This window comes from Dryas octopetala, chromosome 4, assembly GCF_963921425.1.
Source record: "Dryas octopetala chromosome 4, drDryOcto1.1, whole genome shotgun sequence".
Lineage (NCBI taxonomy): Eukaryota > Viridiplantae > Streptophyta > Magnoliopsida > Rosales > Rosaceae > Dryas > Dryas octopetala.
In genome coordinates, this window is record NC_141369.1 from 15,137,594 (window position 1) to 15,156,439 (window position 18,846).

Below are 18,846 nucleotides of genomic sequence, written 5' to 3' on the forward strand. Positions count from 1 at the left end.
CAAAGCCAGTTTGACATAATAAAAATGAAATCTATTTGTCAATGCAGTAAGGATGTGGTGGATATGGCTAACCATTTTGGTAGGAGGAACTGCTCTTTTCCCTCTACTTGGCGCCTGCTGCTATGTACTGTGGAAAAATTCCAAAGCAAAAGGTACTCGCTCGCAAAGAATGAAACATAACATGCTATTACAAGAACTTGGTGAAGGGAGAAAACACCAAAAAGATGGTAAGACGAGCAACAATGAGCTGCAGATATTCAGCTTTGACACCATTGCTACCGCTACAAACAGTTTCTCAACAGCAAATAAGCTAGGACAGGGCGGTTTTGGACCAGTTTATAAGGTATACAAGTGATCATAAAAATGTCATGTTTGGTTTGTTAGCTTGATATATTGTTGCTTCATTCCCTAATATTTTAAGCTTTTGGGTCTAGTGTAGGGTGAGGTGCACCTGTATGATTTTCTACGTTTGTATCTGTCTACTGCTTAAGTTTTTAGAGTCTTATGGTTGTCCAACATGATTAATGAGTAATGCAATCTTAATTTCAGGGAAAATTACTTAATGGGAAAGAAGTAGCAATAAAGAGACTTTCAAGAAGTTCAGGTCAAGGGCTGGTGGAATTCAAGAATGAAGCTATACTTGTTGCCAAACTCCAACACACCAATCTGGTGAAGCTTTTAGGATTCTGCATTCAAGGAGAAGAAAAAATATTGATCTATGAGTACATGCCGAACAAAAGCTTAGATTCCTTCCTCTTTGGTAGACCCTCCTCCAAGTTACAAGCAAATTTGCACATACATTTATGCTATTTCTAATTCTGGCACTAATCAGTTACTTGTTATAACATTTTACTCTGAGGCAGATGCTCAGGAAGCGCATGTATTGGACTGGAAGAAACGCTTCAACATCATTGAGGGGATTGCTCAAGGACTAATTTATCTTCATAAATATTCAAGATTAAGAGTGATTCACAGGGACTTAAAAGCCAGCAACATTTTACTTGACAAGGATCTGAACCCAAAAGTATCTGATTTTGGCATGGCAAGAATATTTGGGTTGAATGAGTCTGAAGAAAACACAAATAGAGTTGTAGGGACATAGTAAGTATTACACAAATCCACAAAGTTTTACCTGTCTGCACTGTGAAATCTCTACATTTTTCTCAAATGCTTAATTTATATTTTAATATTATTGCAGTGGTTATATGTCTCCTGAGTATGCCATGAAAGGCATTGTGTCTATAAAAACTGATGTGTTCAGCTTTGGAGTCCTACAGCTCGAGATTGTGAGTGGGAAGAAAAATAACAGTAACTTCCACTCCAATTACCAGCTCCACCTCATTGGATATGTAAGCTCTCTTAATTAAATATGGGTTATATCCACATAGTAGTATTGTGTTGCTAGGTATGAGACATTTTATGATGTCAAACTACCAATCTGAACCATATATTCAAACAAGATTTCATTTAATTAATGGTCCTGAATCTCCAAATTAGAACTCTACAAACATAACATGTCAGACTGTCTCAATCCTATTTGTATGTATAACAATCAGACCTTCTTGGTTAAAATTGTGTATGCTGCATGAACTTGTTTCAGGCATGGCAGCTCTGGAATGAAGATAGAGGATCTGAGCTAGTAGACCCCACATTGGGTGAATCATACCCCATTGCTGAAGTACTAAGATGCATTCATGTGGGTCTCTTGTGTGTACAAGACCATGCAGCAGACAGACCAACAATGCCAGATGTTATTGCCATGCTTTCAAATGAAAGCATTCTATTACCCCCACCAAAACAACCAGCTTTTTTCATAAATGTAGTTAAGGAAGGGTTAGAGGTATCTGAAAATAAGTCTGAAATCTGTTCCACAAATGATGTAACAATATCAGTGATGGAAGCAAGGTAAAATACAGTGAGACACGTGAACGAATTCATGTATAATTCAACAATTCATTTATTTGATGGTCGGATGTAATAAATTATTAAATGTGTAAAACTGAACTTGACCAAAAAAAAGTGTAAAACTGTAAATGAATAGTAAATGATGATGTCCGAATTAGATTTAGAGGTTTTTACACTTCAATTTTATACGTCTGCACTTATATTCTCATTTTTATACTTTATTGATTAAATAGGTGAAGATATCCACACTTTATTCTCCTCTTATATTTTAATGTGAAAACCGTCACTCAATTTATCTGATGTGCTTGTGGTAAATTTAAATGTTACATTCACAAAAACAAATCAAAATTATGGATCTCAACTAATAAGATAATACTTCGTTTAGTTCATATCAAAATCCACTTTAATCAATAATATTCCCTAATTTCACAAAGGTAAGAGAATCAATATGACATAAATATAAAATTGCATTCTAAATTTGTTCACATTTAGATAGATTTTACCACCAATGTGACAAAAATCTAGCCTACATTACAAGTTACATTCTTAAGGTTTGTAATGATTTGCAATTTGCACCATATTTTTTTAATTTTTTCAATTTAGTACCTAAAATTTTAATTTTATACAATTTGGCACTATCATTTATTTGAGATCTATGGACTTAGGTAGCAAACTCACTAGCAGCTTGCCTATACCTCACAGAGTCACAGGGCTAGAAGAGATGTTGGCAACCTTATAGGTTGGCCAATATGTGGCCCCGCACATTATGTGTTAGCATTTAACATCTGATTAGAAGGTCAAACAAATTGCACTGCAAAATTATATCACAATTAAAATCTTAAGTACTAAAATGAAAAAATTTAAAAAATAAGGTGCAAGTTGTGAATTATAGCAAATCTAAAAAATGTAAGTTATAACTAGTCCTTGAAAATATGAACAAAACCATACTTGTAAATTTGTGAAAATTAAATATATATAAATATATTTTTGTGTTCAGATGTGAAAATTTAAATTAGAATTAGGGGTGAGTTGGTGTCGGTAACCGAACCAAAACACCAATACCGACCTTCGAACCGCCACACACCGAAATGGCCAAATTCAATGCCGCCACCGCCACCGAAAATGTTCGGTTTCGACAACTTTCAAATCGGTCGGGTTTAGTTGGTAGCATTCAGTATCAGAGAGAAAGAAAGATAGAGGCATGGGATGGTGGTGGGCTAGTGGTTATGGGATGGTTCTGTTGAGCTCGCAGGCCGAAGCTCATATGCCGGAACTCACAGGCTGGAGCTCGCATACCAGAACTCGAAAGTCGGAACTCGCAAGCCGGAGCTCACATAAACCATAGAAGAAGAAGATTCGGTATCGCAATCGGTATCGAAAAACCGACGGTCTGAGATATCACAGACTGTTTCCGTCGCCGAGTTCGCTGGTATCGGTTGGTAATCCTATCGATGCCGAAAGTTCATAAAAATCAACCGAACCGTTGGTATTGGAGTCAGCACGAGATCGGTTTTTTTTTTTTTGGTTATTTGGAGGAAAAACACAATCTTAATTAGAATAACTAAAATGAGAGGTGCCTAAAATACAAGGTCTTATTTAGCCTTGGCAAATTTAATTTATACAATAGGGCATAATTAGAAATTTAGAAGCCCAAAAGGATTGGCTTATGCACGTGAGGAGCACGTGCAGGTATCCAATCTCTTCTATATAAAGCTGTGGCTTGGAATCCAGTCATAAAAAGGCTGCGTATTATTGCAACAGGGTTGGGTCTCATCTCTCTTTCCTCTTTGTGGCTCTCGGTTTCTGACCAAACCTTTTGCCCTAGATCGCAGCCATGTCGTCCAAGCAAGGTACGTTCTTTACGATAAAAATCCTAGGTGTTTCTGATTCAATTTTCAATTATTGCAATTATTTCCTGAATCTTATCAGTCAGAAAATCAAGGAAAAAAAACCCTAATAAATTTGTTGGATTTAGTGGGATGTTGAAATCAGAAATATGAATCTTTTTTTTTCGCTTTTTTGTTTTAGGTGGAAAAGCTAAGCCTTTGAAGCAACCCAAGGCCGAGAAGAAAGAGTACGACGAGGTATAATTCGTTACTGTTTTTTATTGAACTTTAAATTTTAAAGTTGGTAGCTTTGATGGTCAATTATGTATTCACGATGTTGCTGATTAAATAGGAAAATAAAATAGATGTGGGAATAGAAGGGTTTAATTTTCTGGGTAGATGTTGATTTTTGTTTTGGGTGCTTTTTAGCTTTCGATATTTTGTTACTAGAAACAGCACTTACCATTCAAATATTATAGCTCTTTAAAAAGAAATGAAATTCTAAAGAATTCCATTTATATATTAACTTGGAAATCTATATTAAACAAAATAATAGCGAATTGTATTTTGTGTCTTTGACTACCAGATGCTCAATGTTCAAGTGTTCATTATTTTTATTTGCTAATCATTAGGGTCACAATGTCATAGATTGAAAAATGATCTTTCTACCTCCCTGTACTTGTTATAATTAATTTGAAGGCATTAGACTACATGATATGCTATCTCATGATTCCTTGCACTGTTGTACTATGTTGAGTCTTGTATGATTTGAATTTACCTGTAATGTTCCTTGCAATAAGAATTTTTCTCTGCGATTATGCAGTCTGATCTGGCTAACCTTCAGAAGAAGAAAGACGAGGAAAAGGTCAGAATCGATTTGTTACCATATCCTTGTTCCTTTATGCTACCATATCCTTGTTCCTTTATGCGGTGTTTTGACAAATTATTAATTAGATTTTCCATTCTTGTGATGAGCAGGCACTGAGGGAGCTTAGAGCCAAGGCACAACAGAAGGGATCCTTTGGAGGTGCTGGGCTCAAGAAAAGTGGGAAGAAGTGAGGGGGGTTTTAGAACCCTAACTTGGGATGCAATATTATATCTTTCTTGGGCTGTAATTATGAACCTTACTCTGTTGACAGTCTTTCAATTTATGTGATGGTCTAGTTTCTCGCCGATTGTGCTGCTAGGCACTTGAGTGAATGTCAGTGTGTAACAGTAAGACTAAATAAATTGAGTTGTGTTTCTTAACCTTTCTTTGCAAAACTCTCTCGTTCTCATTGAATTTGCTTATAAGGGTATGTTACGCATGTAGTTCTTCATTGTGCACGACAGAATGAAGAATTTGTATCATTACAAATTACCACTCTCATCAACCAATCTTAGGAGCTGCTACTTGTTGGAGAGGACTAAGCCCTCTAAATGCATATATGCTTTCCACATAACCTCATTATCTCTCAAGCCACAAGGATATGACCCGATAAAAAACTGAAATTATTCAAGAAATCAACCAAGATTTAGGTTTGCTTGCTCTGCCAATTGTATCACATTTACATTCGTCAGCCTCACTATCTCGAATTCCTAATTCCAGTTCAATGCCATTTCAAGGCACAAGGGTATTACCCAATAAAAGCAAAACCACATAAGTTATTCAAGAAATCGACCAAGATTTAGATTTGCTTATCAAAAAGACATTGTATCTAAGAACACTAAAAGCATAACACTAAAGTATATTCCCCAAAATTTGCTTCCAACAGCTTCATCTCTATTCATACTTGCTCTACCAATTGTATCACACCCACGTTTATCAGCCTCACTAGGCAATGTCAAATTACAAATTCTGCATATTTCAGTTGAATGCCTTTTCCGGGTTTTCTGGGTTTTCCTGGTCTGGATCTTCTTCTCCTTCTTCCTCTTCCTCTTTCTTTTCTTCCTCTTCTTCATCTTCTTCTGGAGGATCTGCTGGCATTGGAGGTGGTAAAGGTGTTTTCATTGGGCTAAACTGGGGAAATATATCGGGTCTCCTCCCAGGTTTGGGCCTTTCCCATTCCTGCAATGTCAAGTAAAGGCACACAAGATGAGAAAAGTCGAAATCGATTATTGAACACTTCAGTTAATCCACATGATGCATAAGACAAATTCCAAAAGTCAGTATAACCTATATTTTGTTATAAAATTATGAGTACTTTTAAGCTGTTCACGTTCACTTTTCTTACTTCCCAATCCTTATCTACCACAGAACAAATAAAAGAACCTTACTAAGTACCCATTGACACATTTCCTGAATGCACATTGGAGGTAATTTGTAGGTACGTAGGGAGAAGGGGGGGCAGTGAGAGCGAGCTTAGTTCTATGAGTATGCAACTAGGTCAACCGGGGGGGGGGGGTTGGAGAAGCACGCTATTAGTCATGCAACAAGGCATGCCAAAAAAATGGTAGCTCCTCTCTAATTGGGGTTTATCTTGCGTAAAGCCAGTTAAGGGTCCAGATCTATTCTCTGAAAATTTAAGGCACAGCCAAGCACCGCAACATTTGAAAACTCAGGTCAGATGATCCCTTTGTAGCATCTCTAGAAAAACTTGAGTGAGAGAGAGAGAGAGAGAGAGTTCCATGCACCAATGGACCTCAGATTCTTAGAAATGCAGATTGTACTGTACAGAAGTGTTTTGTTTAATCAACCTTTCTCTAAACCTCCACATGCGATGGGGGATATTTCCTTTTTTTCAAGGCTAATAGTGTCTGACTCTTGAGCAAATTGGAGTCTAGTATTGTAATTTGGAAAACCTAGAAAGCATAAACCTTTTGAATGTAGATGTTTCATTAATTCGAGCATGAGGAAGTAAAACATCTCTCAATACTGCCTTAGCCTAAGACAACATACCATTGAAAGAAAACAAATTTTTCATTTTCTTTTCACCTGTTTAGATGGAAACCCATAATTGTGGGTCAGGGTTTTCATTGCAGAAAAATCTTGTTAATTATAGAAGACCTCAATGACAAGATGGCAAAAAAAGGCAAAGATGTGTGTTAGAGATCCCTAGTTTGGAATCTGAATATAGGCAAAGACTACACAAAAGGGTATTATCCCATGCCACTAGACAAGCAGGTCATTGGCATTTGAAAGATTGCCTACAGAATTTCAAGACCCAAGTACCCATTTTGAAACCTTGTATATCATGAATTTAGAAGCATTTTGTTTTGAGTCATACACTAATGTGAAACTACCACATCCAGTGACTCCTCAAGCAAGTGAGCAACTACCCAATAAGCAGGAACCCTCATGCAGCTGAGCAACCAAGACTAAACAAAAGGAAACAACATTCCTAGCATTATAATTACTTGTTTAAGATAATACTGATTCAACTAAACCAAATTAAACACATACACACACACACAGAGCACAGAACAGAACACGTTCGAAAAAATTACTCAGAGATGGGTTACAACTTACAATGGGGAAATCGAGAGGGGATCGCCGGGTCAACTTTTCCTCCTCGGGAGCCATCCGAACGACGTGACTTGGCAGCCGACGGTTGTGGAAGATGATGGGCTGAAAGACGATGGGCTTGGGCCGGAGAGTTATAGAGCAACGAGGATTATAAGAAGAAGAAGGGGTTGGTGGGATTACGGCGGACAGAGGCAGCGTGATGCTCCGCAACGCCATTTGGGTTGGGACTTGGGATCGCTGCGCTGCGCTCTATCGATGCTCACTAAGAGCTCGTCTCTTAGACTCATAGACCTCATACTATACCTTCCACACTGTTTTGACTTCTCAGCTCTAACTGGGTTTAACTTAGGCAACTCGGCCCAAACACTTTCCAAGCCCAAACTCTTTTTTTTTGGGCCAAAGCCCAAACTCTAACTATGAGCAATTTGGATTGGGACTTCTTTTTATATTTTCTATTATCAAACTATATTGTCCATCACATGTAATTAAGGTGGAGTGGTGTAGGCAGTTGGTGTGCAGCCCAATGGCAATAGAGTTTGCCGACTCAAGTTCGATTCCCCCTCCTCTTCAATTTTTTTTTTTTTAAAAGGTGGAGTAGTGTAGAGTTGTCATGATATATTATCATATTGTTAATTAATATCATAATTTTACTATATGAACTATAAATTGACTGTTCAATAATATAATACGTAAGACTAACTCACGTAATTCTTCTCTTTACTCGTGCAAGTCAATTCAAGAGAAATGGGCTAGTTTGCATAGACCAAAACTTAAGTGTTGCTAGTTTTGTCCTTGGGTTTTGTTATTGGGTTTCCAATTTTACTAATCTTTTACAGAGATGTCACTGATCTTTTATAAACATGTTGTTTAAAAGAAACCTTAAAATGGACGGTTTCAATCATTGACTTGCATTACATAATGATCAAGAGAGAAGACATAAATTTTCACTATATGTGGATATCCACGCTCGGATTTCCCCAAAAAAGTGAAAGTCATCCTTCAATGGATCCCCCTCTCTTGGTCCTTTCACAAATGACGCATTGATAATACTCTTAACAACACCAAACCTAAAGAGAGTGGAATTACAAAACATGAATAATTAAATACTTATACTACAATTATTCTAAGAAATGTTGAATGCTTGATGGATGAGGACACATGAGAAGTTGAGAACTTTCTCATTGTGAGAGGATGGCCCCTAAAACATGCCATATTGAACATTAAACTAGGATAGTTTGATTTCATTCTATTTCATGTTATTATGTTTATCGTAAATACAATCAGGTAGCCTATGATTTAGTTAAACAAACTATAGTATCCCCTGGTTTTACAGCATGGATTGAGAATGGGCCAACTTAACTCTCTAATGTACTTCTTATGGATGATTCTCATCCTCAATGTTTGCTCTCCAAGAAAAAACAAAAACTACTAAAAAATAAAATTTATAATGCCTCCATATTTTAGGCCAAGCTTTGGCCTTATTCATCCAAGCCTGCCCTATATATTGAGGGACTTGCCTATCAAAATATAGTGTGGCTGTGAATTGTCTATAAGAGCAGAGTACTATATGTAAGTTTATCAGGTTATATTTTATAAAAGTTAAGAGTAGTGACTAGTGAGCCTATGTGTCAGTGTGTCACTACTTTATAGTTTATAATGACTAATAAAGAAACTCGCATTAATCTGCAACAGCTGTAAGGAACTACAAGTCTACAACATCACTCTTAAATTACACCAACACTAGTTTGTTTGTTAATGTCTAATCAGTGCCTCTACTTTTGGGGGACTCAGATTTCACGTACCATGGTAGCACTGACAATCATTCAAATCTGTGACCTGATTCTAGCACAATCCATATGGACTATAAATGATTGACCACTCGTCTTAGGTCCTGTAATCCAAATCAATGGAGGTGATGTCACTCTCTGCCTAACCAAACAAACGTGTAAGATTTGCAAACTTCCTTCCCAAACAAAACCCAACCCACTGGCAAACGCACATAAGGCCAAACCATGCACAACCCACTTGTACAATCTCTGAAGCTTTCACATGTTTCGGCAGCCAACAGTTTCATTTCATGCATCAACCAACCACTGAACCATGTTTGGATTGGGTGTGATTACAATTCCAAAAGTTTTGATTAACACTAGGCTGAGAGCACCCAAGAGGCTACCCAGCTGCTAGGTGTCAGTCATCCGTTGGTCCACTTGTCACTCCCTCAGTGCCCCTCTGGAAAGAGAACTTTGGCCGTTTGCTAAAATTAATTTCATAGGCAAAGAAAGGCCAGAGGCACACTCCCCACAAAATAGCAACCGGTGGCTTTTGTTTCGGTCCCTTGGTTAAAGGAAGAGACTTGAGAGAGAGAGAGAAAGAAACATGGTGGTGCAGAAAGAGAGAGAATTGAGAAAACAGAGGTATTTGGATTATGCTGTGTGAAGGAATACACAAAGAAAAAACAGAGAAAAAGATTGAAGTAGAAGGACAACTCTTTTTCCTTTTGTTGTTGTTGTTGTTGTTGTTGGTGTTGGTGGTTTTGGTGTATGATTTTCAAGATTTGGATAGAAAAGAGAGAACCCAGAAAGGAAATATCGAACCACCCTTTTTAGAAGTGATATCCTTGTGTCTCTAAATTGTCATTTCCAGCTGAATTTGAGAGAGACAGAGAACCCATATATTGCAAAGTCTGCAAGCAAAACAGAGAGATAGAGCGAGAGAGAGAGAGAAAGATACTAAAATTTGATCCTGGATTTGGAGTTTGGTACTTCTACAAGGAAAAGCAGGATTTGGGTTTCAATCAGGAGGGAATTAGAATTAAGTTGGTGGGATTAATCGGAGTGTTTGGTGAATGGGAAAATGGATTTCTGGCCAGAGTTTCTTGCAAACAGTTGGGGGAGAGAGTTTGTGGCAGGAGGGTTTGGAGGCATTGCTGGTGTAGTCTCTGGTTACCCACTTGACACTCTGCGCATCTTGCAACAGAATTCAAAGCCCGGCTCTGCCTTCACCATCCTCCGCAATGTCATCAACACTCAAGGCCCTGCTGCCCTCTACAGAGGCATGACTGCTCCTTTGGTTTCTGTCACCTTTCAGGTTTTTTCTTTTTTAAATTTTTAATTTGTTTCATATAAACTGATCCATTACATTTCAATGTGTTCTTTTTGTTACTTTGTGTTGATCACAATATGTTTTTCATCATGATGCCTTTGGTAAGGGTACATTTATTAAGGGTCATGGGGAGATGACTGGAGGGTGATCATGGGATTCATAGAGGATTAGAACTTTATCCAAATATAGTGATGACTGCTTTTGATTCCACCCACCCGCACCCACAAAAATTATTCAAAAATACTTTTAAGCCTTAATTTTAGGGATATGTTATTTAAGTTTCACATTCCTTGACACTATATATTCGATTTTTTTTTCACAATATGTATATATTTAAAGTAATGCTACACTTACCACATTTTTATACCACAATTTCATACCATCTTACATGACATTCATACATTTGGACACTACAAATTAAAAAATAAAACCTAAAAAATAAAAAATAAATATCCTTCCAATAAAGTAATGACACATCAGGTGGGATACAAATGTGGAAAAAAAAAATGTGGGACAACTAGCATTATTGATATATTTATTGGGTTTATTTCTTAGGTTCATTGACTTTAGGTACCAAATTATAATATTTTTTCATGTCAACTACTAAAACATTTATATCATTTCACTTTAGGTACTAAATTTCAGTTTAGGTACCAACTTTAAAAAATATGGTTATATCGAACTGTGACTGTCTAACAGTCATAACTTTTTTATTGATTTGTTGTTTTTTCAATATTTACAAGGCTTAAACTTTAATATTTAGTCTTTGGATTATAGAATTTCATCCCCAAACCTAAATCAAAAGTATGAAACCCTTAAAAATTTGGATTTTTTATAAATTTTAAATAGTCACAACTATGACTGTTCGACAACTACAACTGTAACTGTTCAACAGTCACAACTGTATAACAAACTGATTTGTGACCTAATCCAAAATGTTTTACTCTAGGTTAGTACCTAAACTAAAAAAAATTAATGTCTTGCTGCTTTTTTAAAAAACTATTGATATTTGGTATTTAATCATAATTTTCTATTATTTCTTTCATTATTTACTAATCTCATACATAATAGTGCAATAAACTTATTTTAGTATGCAAATAACCTCTACCTAAGTTTTTTTTTTTTTTTTTCTTATTGTAGTAGACAAATGCTATGGTTAATGCCAAGTCATTATCTTGCTACCATGGCCTTTTGCCGAGTAAAATTTGTTTTAATCTCACATTCAAAATTTGGGGTGAGCATATACGTCTGTCCCACACAAGTTTTTTTCAACCTAGTTATTATGATTGAGCAACCAATTTTTTTTTTTTTTTAGGTAATTTTATATAAAGACAATTTATAGTTAATGAGATGAATCAAATGGGGTGATAATAGAAGTACTTTATAGTCATTGAGCTGAACCAAACAAAACCTGTTTGGTCCTAGAGATTCTTCCAAATTATTATGACTCAAATCCTAATTGCACTTGCGTGTTTGCAATAGAGACGTTAGTCTTTTGGGGGGTGATGTTGGTAGTGATGGTACGTTTAGTCAATTTTTCATAATATCTTTTTGAATTATGATGGAAACTGCTTTTTGGGTCAGTGTGTCACCATCTAGAATCATGCATTGAACCTGCCTGTCTGCCATTTCTGTCCCAATGTTTGCTGTAATTTCCAAAAAAATTTCTATGCTTATTGCTTGCTCAAAAGTATATTGATAAAACTTATACAGTACTGTTATACTAGTTAATATTTAAGTTTATGTTGTCATATTCTCAACTTATTTAATTTGCGATTCAAATTCATAATTTAACAATATAAACATTTTGTGTTGCTAAACTGTGTGACAATAGAACATTATCCTAATTCTGTATTAAAGAATTTATATATGTGACATCAACAAACATAACATTATCCTAATTTTGTATTGGAGAATTTATATATGTGACATCAACAATGATGATACAGTTCATGCATGCTTTGTGAATGCAAGTTTATGAAACAATCACTTTCACATAAGAAATTAGAGCCTCAAAAAATTGGTGAGCCTAATGAGAACTGAAACTAATAGGAGAGAATGATGGACAAACTTACTATTACTCTCTTAAATAATTGGTTCACTTGCTAGTTGATTGTGGCGTTCCTTTTCTCACAAAGCCTTTTGATCTATTGTGAGGGTCAGACTTGAGAATCATATGGGTGCATAAGAACTTTGTTGCAATGCTTTAAAGACTGCAATGGGTAGGAACTTTAATTGCTGATAAATTAGCTTTAAATTATAGTTTATTTTTCAGCAACTCTGACAATTTTGCTGCATTACCAGCAACACTATAAGAATTGTGACTCAAGCATAGACCGTCTAATTCAATTTTGATGCAAATTAGGCGACATTTTTGGTTTTAAATGTGTGAATCTGCTTAGACCATGCTGACAAATTATCTGTGCATTGCAGAATGCCATGGTTTTCCAGATATATGCCATGCTCTCTCGAGCATGTGACCCATCTGTTTCCACGAAAGACCCACCTTCTTACAAAGGTGTTGCTCTAGGAGGATTTGGTACAGGTGCTATACAGAGTCTAATTCTCAGCCCTGTAGAACTCATAAAAATCAGGCTTCAACTGCAAAGTGAAACACAAGAAAAAGCAAAACCCCATCAACTGCAACCCCACAAAGGCCCTGTAGATGTTGCCAGAAGCATATTCAGAGCAGAAGGTTTAAGGGGATTATATAGAGGCCTATTCATTACTGCTCTCAGGGATGCACCATCTCATTGCTTCTACTTTTCGACTTATGAGTATGTGAGAGAGCAGCTTCACCCAGGCTGCAGAAGGAGTGGCCAAGAGAGCTTGCAAACAATGTTGGTAGCAGGAGGGCTAGCAGGAGTAGCCAGCTGGGTTTGTTGTTATCCCTTGGATGTTGTAAAAACCAGATTACAGGCTCAATCTGGATACCTTCCACCAAAATATAATGGCATTGTTGATTGCTTCAGGAAGAGTGTAAAAGAGGACGGATACGCCGTGCTCTGGCGAGGACTAGGAACTGCAGTTGCTAGAGCTTTTCTGGTGAATGGGGCCATTTTTGCTGCTTATGAGGTTGCTCTGAGGTGCCTATTCAGCAATGGAACCATTCAAACAGACATTCAAACAGAGAATGCAATCTAGGAAGGATGTCTCTTGCAACTATTTATCCTGCCCTGAATTATCATACTGATAATTTAGGGTTTAGGGTTTGATAATTTAGTAAGAGAATACAGAAGCCATTAAAACAGACAAGAATTTTGTATGATAGACCATCATTCTTGCTGCACTGCTTGATATATTTTTCAATGAATATAAATATAAAATGGATGATTAAGTTGTAAAATAAAACATGAACAAGTAGATGATTCTGTTTTGTTTACTATTTCTTTTCACATAATGAAATGCAGTGAATATAATCAGATACATGGTACATTGAACACAGACAATAGGACATGCAGAGCAAACTCTCCCTCCTAATTGCCTAGAAAAGCAATACCCATATGCTGAATACAAGACACATACATTAAACGAGATTTAAATTGGCAGATACCTCCAGATTCAAAGTTCAAACCATTCACTACTGTCCCCTGCATTGGCATTTCCCATAGCTAGTCACTGACAACACACGTAGTAGTTGTTTGTTGCAATGTTAGACACCGCCTGAATAATCTCAGATTCTGTGCAGCTTGCTTAAATGGATCTCTAAGTTTGAGAAATTTTTCCCCAATCACAAAAAAGACTTCTTTATACACTCAACCGACTTCCTATTAGGTGACCTTATTGTCACAATGTCACATATATGTCACCTAATATTGTATTTATCTCTCTCAAGTCACTTAGGTGATGCAATGAGAGAGATAAACAGTGACGCAATGAGAGAGATAGACATTTACGCAATGAGAGAGATAGACATTTAAGTCACCGTATATGTGTGAGTGTGTGACTATCATGAGTGTATAGACCCTATTAGGTGACCTTATTGTCACAATGTCACATATACGTGACTTAAATGTTTATCTCTTTGACTTAAATGTTTATCTCTCTCGTTGCGTCACGTAAGTGACTTGAGAGAGATAAATACAATAGGTGCGTATGATTGTTCCAGACTTCCAGTGTTACGAAGGAGTTTTACACAATTCCTTTAGGATTTCTGTATCTGCAGGACCCAGGAGGCCCAATGCTTCTGCTGAAAAACTATACAGTAGCAAGCCTAATTATCTACTTGGTTTGTGCTGCTATCTTATATAAATACATCATGAGTCCTAAAGATCTTAACAGAGCTGAAGAAGAAAAACAAAATCATTCTTATTCATATCTGTATTTTGACAAAATTGGCTGCAATACAACAATTTAAGCGAACAAGTTCCATGTCAGATTCATGGTAAATTGGTCACAAGTCACAAACAGAGACACAGATCAAGTATACCCCTCTATACCAACCTACAGAAACATACCCACATTGCTTAACAACAAAGACAACAAGGAAGAGCTAAGACCATCAATCACCTCCACGACCGCGACCAAACTGTTCGATCCTGTCCTCACCGAGACTCAGACCCGCCATGAGACCCGCCAACCCGCAACTGGTCTCCACCAGCACATGCGGGTCATTGTAGTTCCTGACAGCCTCAACAATGCCTCTCACGCGCTTATACGGATCCGGTGAATTGAAAACATCCGACCCGACGAAAACTCCATCGCAACCCAACTGCATCATCAGCGCCGCGTCTGCCGGCGTCACAATGCCTCCGGCAGCGAATTGGACCACCGGCAGCCGACCCATTTGCTTGGTCTGCGCGACGAGGTCGTACGGCGCCGCAATGCTCTTCGCGAACGCGAAGACTTCGTCGTCGTCCATGTTGTTCAGCCTCCGAATCTGACCCATTACCGACCTCACGTTCCGTACGGTCATGGCGACGTTGCCGGACCCAGATAGCTCCCCTTGGGTCCTTATAATCGCCGCGCCTTCCCGGACCCTCCTGAACGCGTCGCCGAGGGTTTGGGCGCCGCAGACGAATGGGGTCTGGAAATTGTGCTTGTTGATGTAATGGTCCTCATCGGCGACGGCGAGGGACTCGCTCTCGTCGACGTAATCAGCTCCAATGGCTTCGAGGATCTGGGCCTCGACGAAATGGCCGACCCGGGATCTGGCCATGACGGGGATCGAAACGCTGCGTTTGATGTGTTTGACGAGGGAGGGGTCGGGCATGCGGAGAATGCCGAGGGGGTGGTGTGGTGGGTCGGAGACGATGACGGAGCAGGCGCCGGCTTCCTCGGCGATCTTGGCTTGGTCGGCGGAGGTGACCTCAAAAATGGCGCCGCCGCGGAGGACCTGGGCCAGGCCGACCTTGAGGGAGAAGGGGTGGTTGTTCTTCTTGGCGTCGGTGATTGCGCTGCCGTTGTAGATTGTCACTGCGCCGTCCTCGGCCATGGTTGGTAGGTGTTTGTGAAAATGCCGAAACGAAACGAAACGAAAAAGAGAGAATGGGGATCAGAAGATGGCTAGATCACTAAGATCAGAGAAGAAGATTGAAACAGAGGAATGTATAAATAAAGAGGAGAAGGAGGAGGAGATGAGGTGGGGTTTGGTGTTTGGTGAATCGGTGTGGTGGTGTTCTTCAAGTTTCGGGAGTTTTTGGTCGGTGGGTTGTGAAATGTAGAAACTTCGGTTCCATTCCATTCTAGACTAGTCAAGTTTAAGGCATCTTCTTGCATGGTGTTCTTATAAAAAATAGATATAAAATTTGTTTTTCCGGATAATAATTAATAAATGAAGTTCCTTGACTAAAACAAATGCTGGATGTCACAAATCGTTATTGTGGGTTGACTCATCTTTTAATCTTACTCTTGCGTGGCTTCAGTTATTTTAATAGTATCGTTGTGGTTTAAGATTTTTTTTTTTTTTGGCCACGGTTTAAAGATGTTTTTACTTTTTAATCTAACTCAACTATCAAAATAAATTTCGTTAATTCGGGTTACATAAAGGATATAACAAATAAAAAATTATGATTAAATACCAAATATCAATAGTTTTTTAGTAAAGTAGCAAGACACTAAATTTTTTTAGTTTAGATACTAACCTAGAGTAAAACATTTTGAATTAGGTCACAAATCAGTTTGTTAAATAGTTGTGACTGTCGAACAGTTACAGTTGTAATTGTTGAACAGTCACAGTTGTGACTATTTAAAATTTATAAAAAATCAAAATTTTTAAGAGTTTCATAATTTTGATTTAGGTTTGGGGGATGAAGTCCTATAACCCAAATACTAAACATTAAAGTGTAAGCCTTGCAAATATTGAAAAAATAACAAATTAATAAAAAAAGTTATGATTGTTAGACAATCACAGTTCGATATAACTATGTTTTTTAAAGTTGGTACCTAAACTGAAATTTAGCACCTAAAGTGAAATTACATAAATGTTTTAGTAGTTGAAATGAAAAAACATTATAATTTGGTACCTAAAGTCAATAGACCTTATAACAAATTGGTATTTTTCAATGTACTAAAATACATGATATTATCAAGTACATTGGGCTTAATAACTAAAATGGACCGGGCCATTAATTAAAATGTAATTTCTTAAAATATATCATTGACTAATATGTGATAGAAAATTTTGTATTGACCTATTTATAATATTAAAACTTTTTATTGACCTTTTTTGTAATTTGCTATAAAACAAACTATGAGAACTATTTGTGATATTGAAATGTATTGTAGACTGTGTGGGTTTTCTACAAAATTATATTCTATTACCACTCTAATATGAGGACCGACTGTATCTTGCTTATATTCTTGATTGAAATTCTTGATTACATGAGATGAAAACTAAAAAGGAGAGAGTAAGCCACGAGTGTGGCGCAAGAATAGTCTCTCAGTACTTCAAGGACTTTAATCTTATTTGTTTTTCTTGAATGCAATGTCAAAACAATTGATTGTTTACCCGGCTTGCCATTCCGATAAGAGTAACTTTGTCTTTTTTAGAAATACTTAAAGTTCAAAATAAGATCATCCTAAATAAGAGTGCATCTTAATTCAACGTTTATCATGCTATTCTAAGAAAAAAATATTTGGTACTAAGAAAAAGGATAAATTGAGGTATTTTGAAAATAGAGGAAATTACAGATTTGGTCCACTTATTTTATACCTAGTTCAATTTTGGTCCATAATCTTTTTTAAGTTCTGTTTTGGTCCACTAATTGTTTCATTTGTTCAGTAAAGGTCCAGATTTGTGAATTTAAATCCTTTGGGTTGTGTTTTCTTCAATTATAATTGAACTATAAGTTATATTTCATCATTTCTTAGTCATAAAAACAAATTTGGAGTATTATAATCTAAAAGAATTGAGATTGGGTGAAGTTTGAAAAATTGGCAGTTTCGGGTACCCTACTTTGGGGTCAATTATCTTGAGTTTTAGAACTCCAATTTGAATGATTTTTATATGGTTGTAAAGAAGAAATACATAGCTTTAAAACAAGTATATGTTCGCTGAATTTGGGTGAGATTTGATAGGATAAAAAGCATGCCAAATTTGAGAAAACAAATATGGACCTTTACTGAACAAGTGGAACATTTAGTGGACCAAAACAGAACTTAAAAAAGATTGTGGACCAAAATTGAACTAGGTATAAAATAACTGGACTAAATCTGTAATTTCCTCTTTGAAAATATTAGTGAAAGGATAATATTACCAAAAGGACAATAAAATTGTTGAGAAGTGTTATTACCACTCTCTCTTCCTATATTAGAAATGATCATATGCTCATCATAGTGTAAGGAATTTTCCGCTCACTTAACCACCCATTTACCATAGAGCGGTAAATTCAATGATTGGAACCAACCGGTTTTTAGGTCCCTCTTCAAGGGTTTTTCATGTAAAAAAATAAGCCAAATTGAAAATTATTTGGTAATCTAAATTGTGCAAACAAATATAGTCCATTAGATCAAATTGAAATGATGTTGACAGTAATATATTACCTAATGAGTTTTCAATTTGACTGATTTTTTGTAAAGATGATCTTTGAATGATGTCCTAAAATATAGATCATTCCGAACAATAAAATTCATTGTTAAGTGGTTAGGTGAGTGAGAATTTTCCAACTTTAATATGAGCAGGTGAACATTACTACTTCATATATACCCATTCACCTACAATTTCAACTTTTTAAAAAATTACCAATAGGGCATTAGTTTCCATTACAGCAAAACATCACATTTGAGAATGAATTTAGGACATGTTTATTAATTATGAATCATACAAGGTGGAATGAGATTTATTTTGGTTCTTTTTTTTAGTGGGATGGTGGGCTTCAAGTCAAAAAACAAATAGACACTACATCAGGATGGACATGTACTTAACAAGGCGGAATGAACAATGATTTACTAATAAGGCGGAAGGAACAGTGATGCGAAACACACACAAAATTAGAAATGAATTTTTAATATTGGTAAAATGAGATTCCTTAAGGAATTTCGGAATGGAAGAGGGAGAATCAAAATAAACCTTTTTTTTTCTTGTTCCATCATTTACAATTACTTGATTGTCATTTGCGAGACTCCACA

The 18,846-nt window shown here is 36.7% G+C and overlaps 4 protein-coding genes across 4 annotated transcripts in view; 2 read left to right on the forward strand and 2 right to left on the reverse strand.

Annotated features, from left to right (window-relative positions):
- LOC147287209 (G-type lectin S-receptor-like serine/threonine-protein kinase CES101) overlaps window positions 1-1,973 on the forward strand; it is a 3,310-nt gene extending 1,337 nt beyond the window's left edge. The window contains exons 2-6 of the mRNA XM_086240891.1: window positions 48-343; window positions 550-760; window positions 864-1,101; window positions 1,199-1,349; window positions 1,601-1,973. Coding sequence (XP_086097017.1) covers window positions 48-343; window positions 550-760; window positions 864-1,101; window positions 1,199-1,349; window positions 1,601-1,909 — 1,205 coding nt within the window. The 3' untranslated portion in view covers window positions 1,910-1,973. The remainder of the gene's footprint in view (window positions 1-47; window positions 344-549; window positions 761-863; window positions 1,102-1,198; window positions 1,350-1,600) is intronic.
- Window positions 1,974-5,192: 3,219 nt separating this feature from the next.
- On the reverse strand, window positions 5,193-7,441 carry LOC147287210 (uncharacterized). The gene is made up of 2 exons (XM_086240506.1): window positions 7,180-7,441; window positions 5,193-5,778 (listed from the first exon to the last, which is right to left on the reverse strand). The coding sequence occupies exons 1-2, from the start codon at window positions 7,390-7,392 to the stop codon at window positions 5,578-5,580; spliced, it is 414 nt and encodes a 137-aa protein (XP_086096632.1). The 5' UTR covers window positions 7,393-7,441; the 3' UTR covers window positions 5,193-5,577.
- Window positions 7,442-9,484: 2,043 nt separating this feature from the next.
- Window positions 9,485-13,635, forward strand: BAC2 (Mitochondrial substrate carrier family protein). The gene is made up of 2 exons (XM_086241636.1): window positions 9,485-10,263; window positions 12,712-13,635. Exons 1-2 carry the CDS (start codon window positions 10,030-10,032, stop codon window positions 13,420-13,422), a joined length of 945 nt encoding a protein of 314 aa, XP_086097762.1. The 5' UTR covers window positions 9,485-10,029; the 3' UTR covers window positions 13,423-13,635.
- Window positions 13,636-14,566: 931 nt separating this feature from the next.
- PDX1.2 (pyridoxine biosynthesis 1.2) lies at window positions 14,567-15,996 on the reverse strand. Its single transcript, XM_086240651.1, has one exon. It carries the CDS (start codon window positions 15,710-15,712, stop codon window positions 14,780-14,782), a length of 933 nt encoding a protein of 310 aa, XP_086096777.1. The 5' UTR covers window positions 15,713-15,996; the 3' UTR covers window positions 14,567-14,779.
- Between the last annotated feature and the right edge of the window lie 2,850 nt (window positions 15,997-18,846).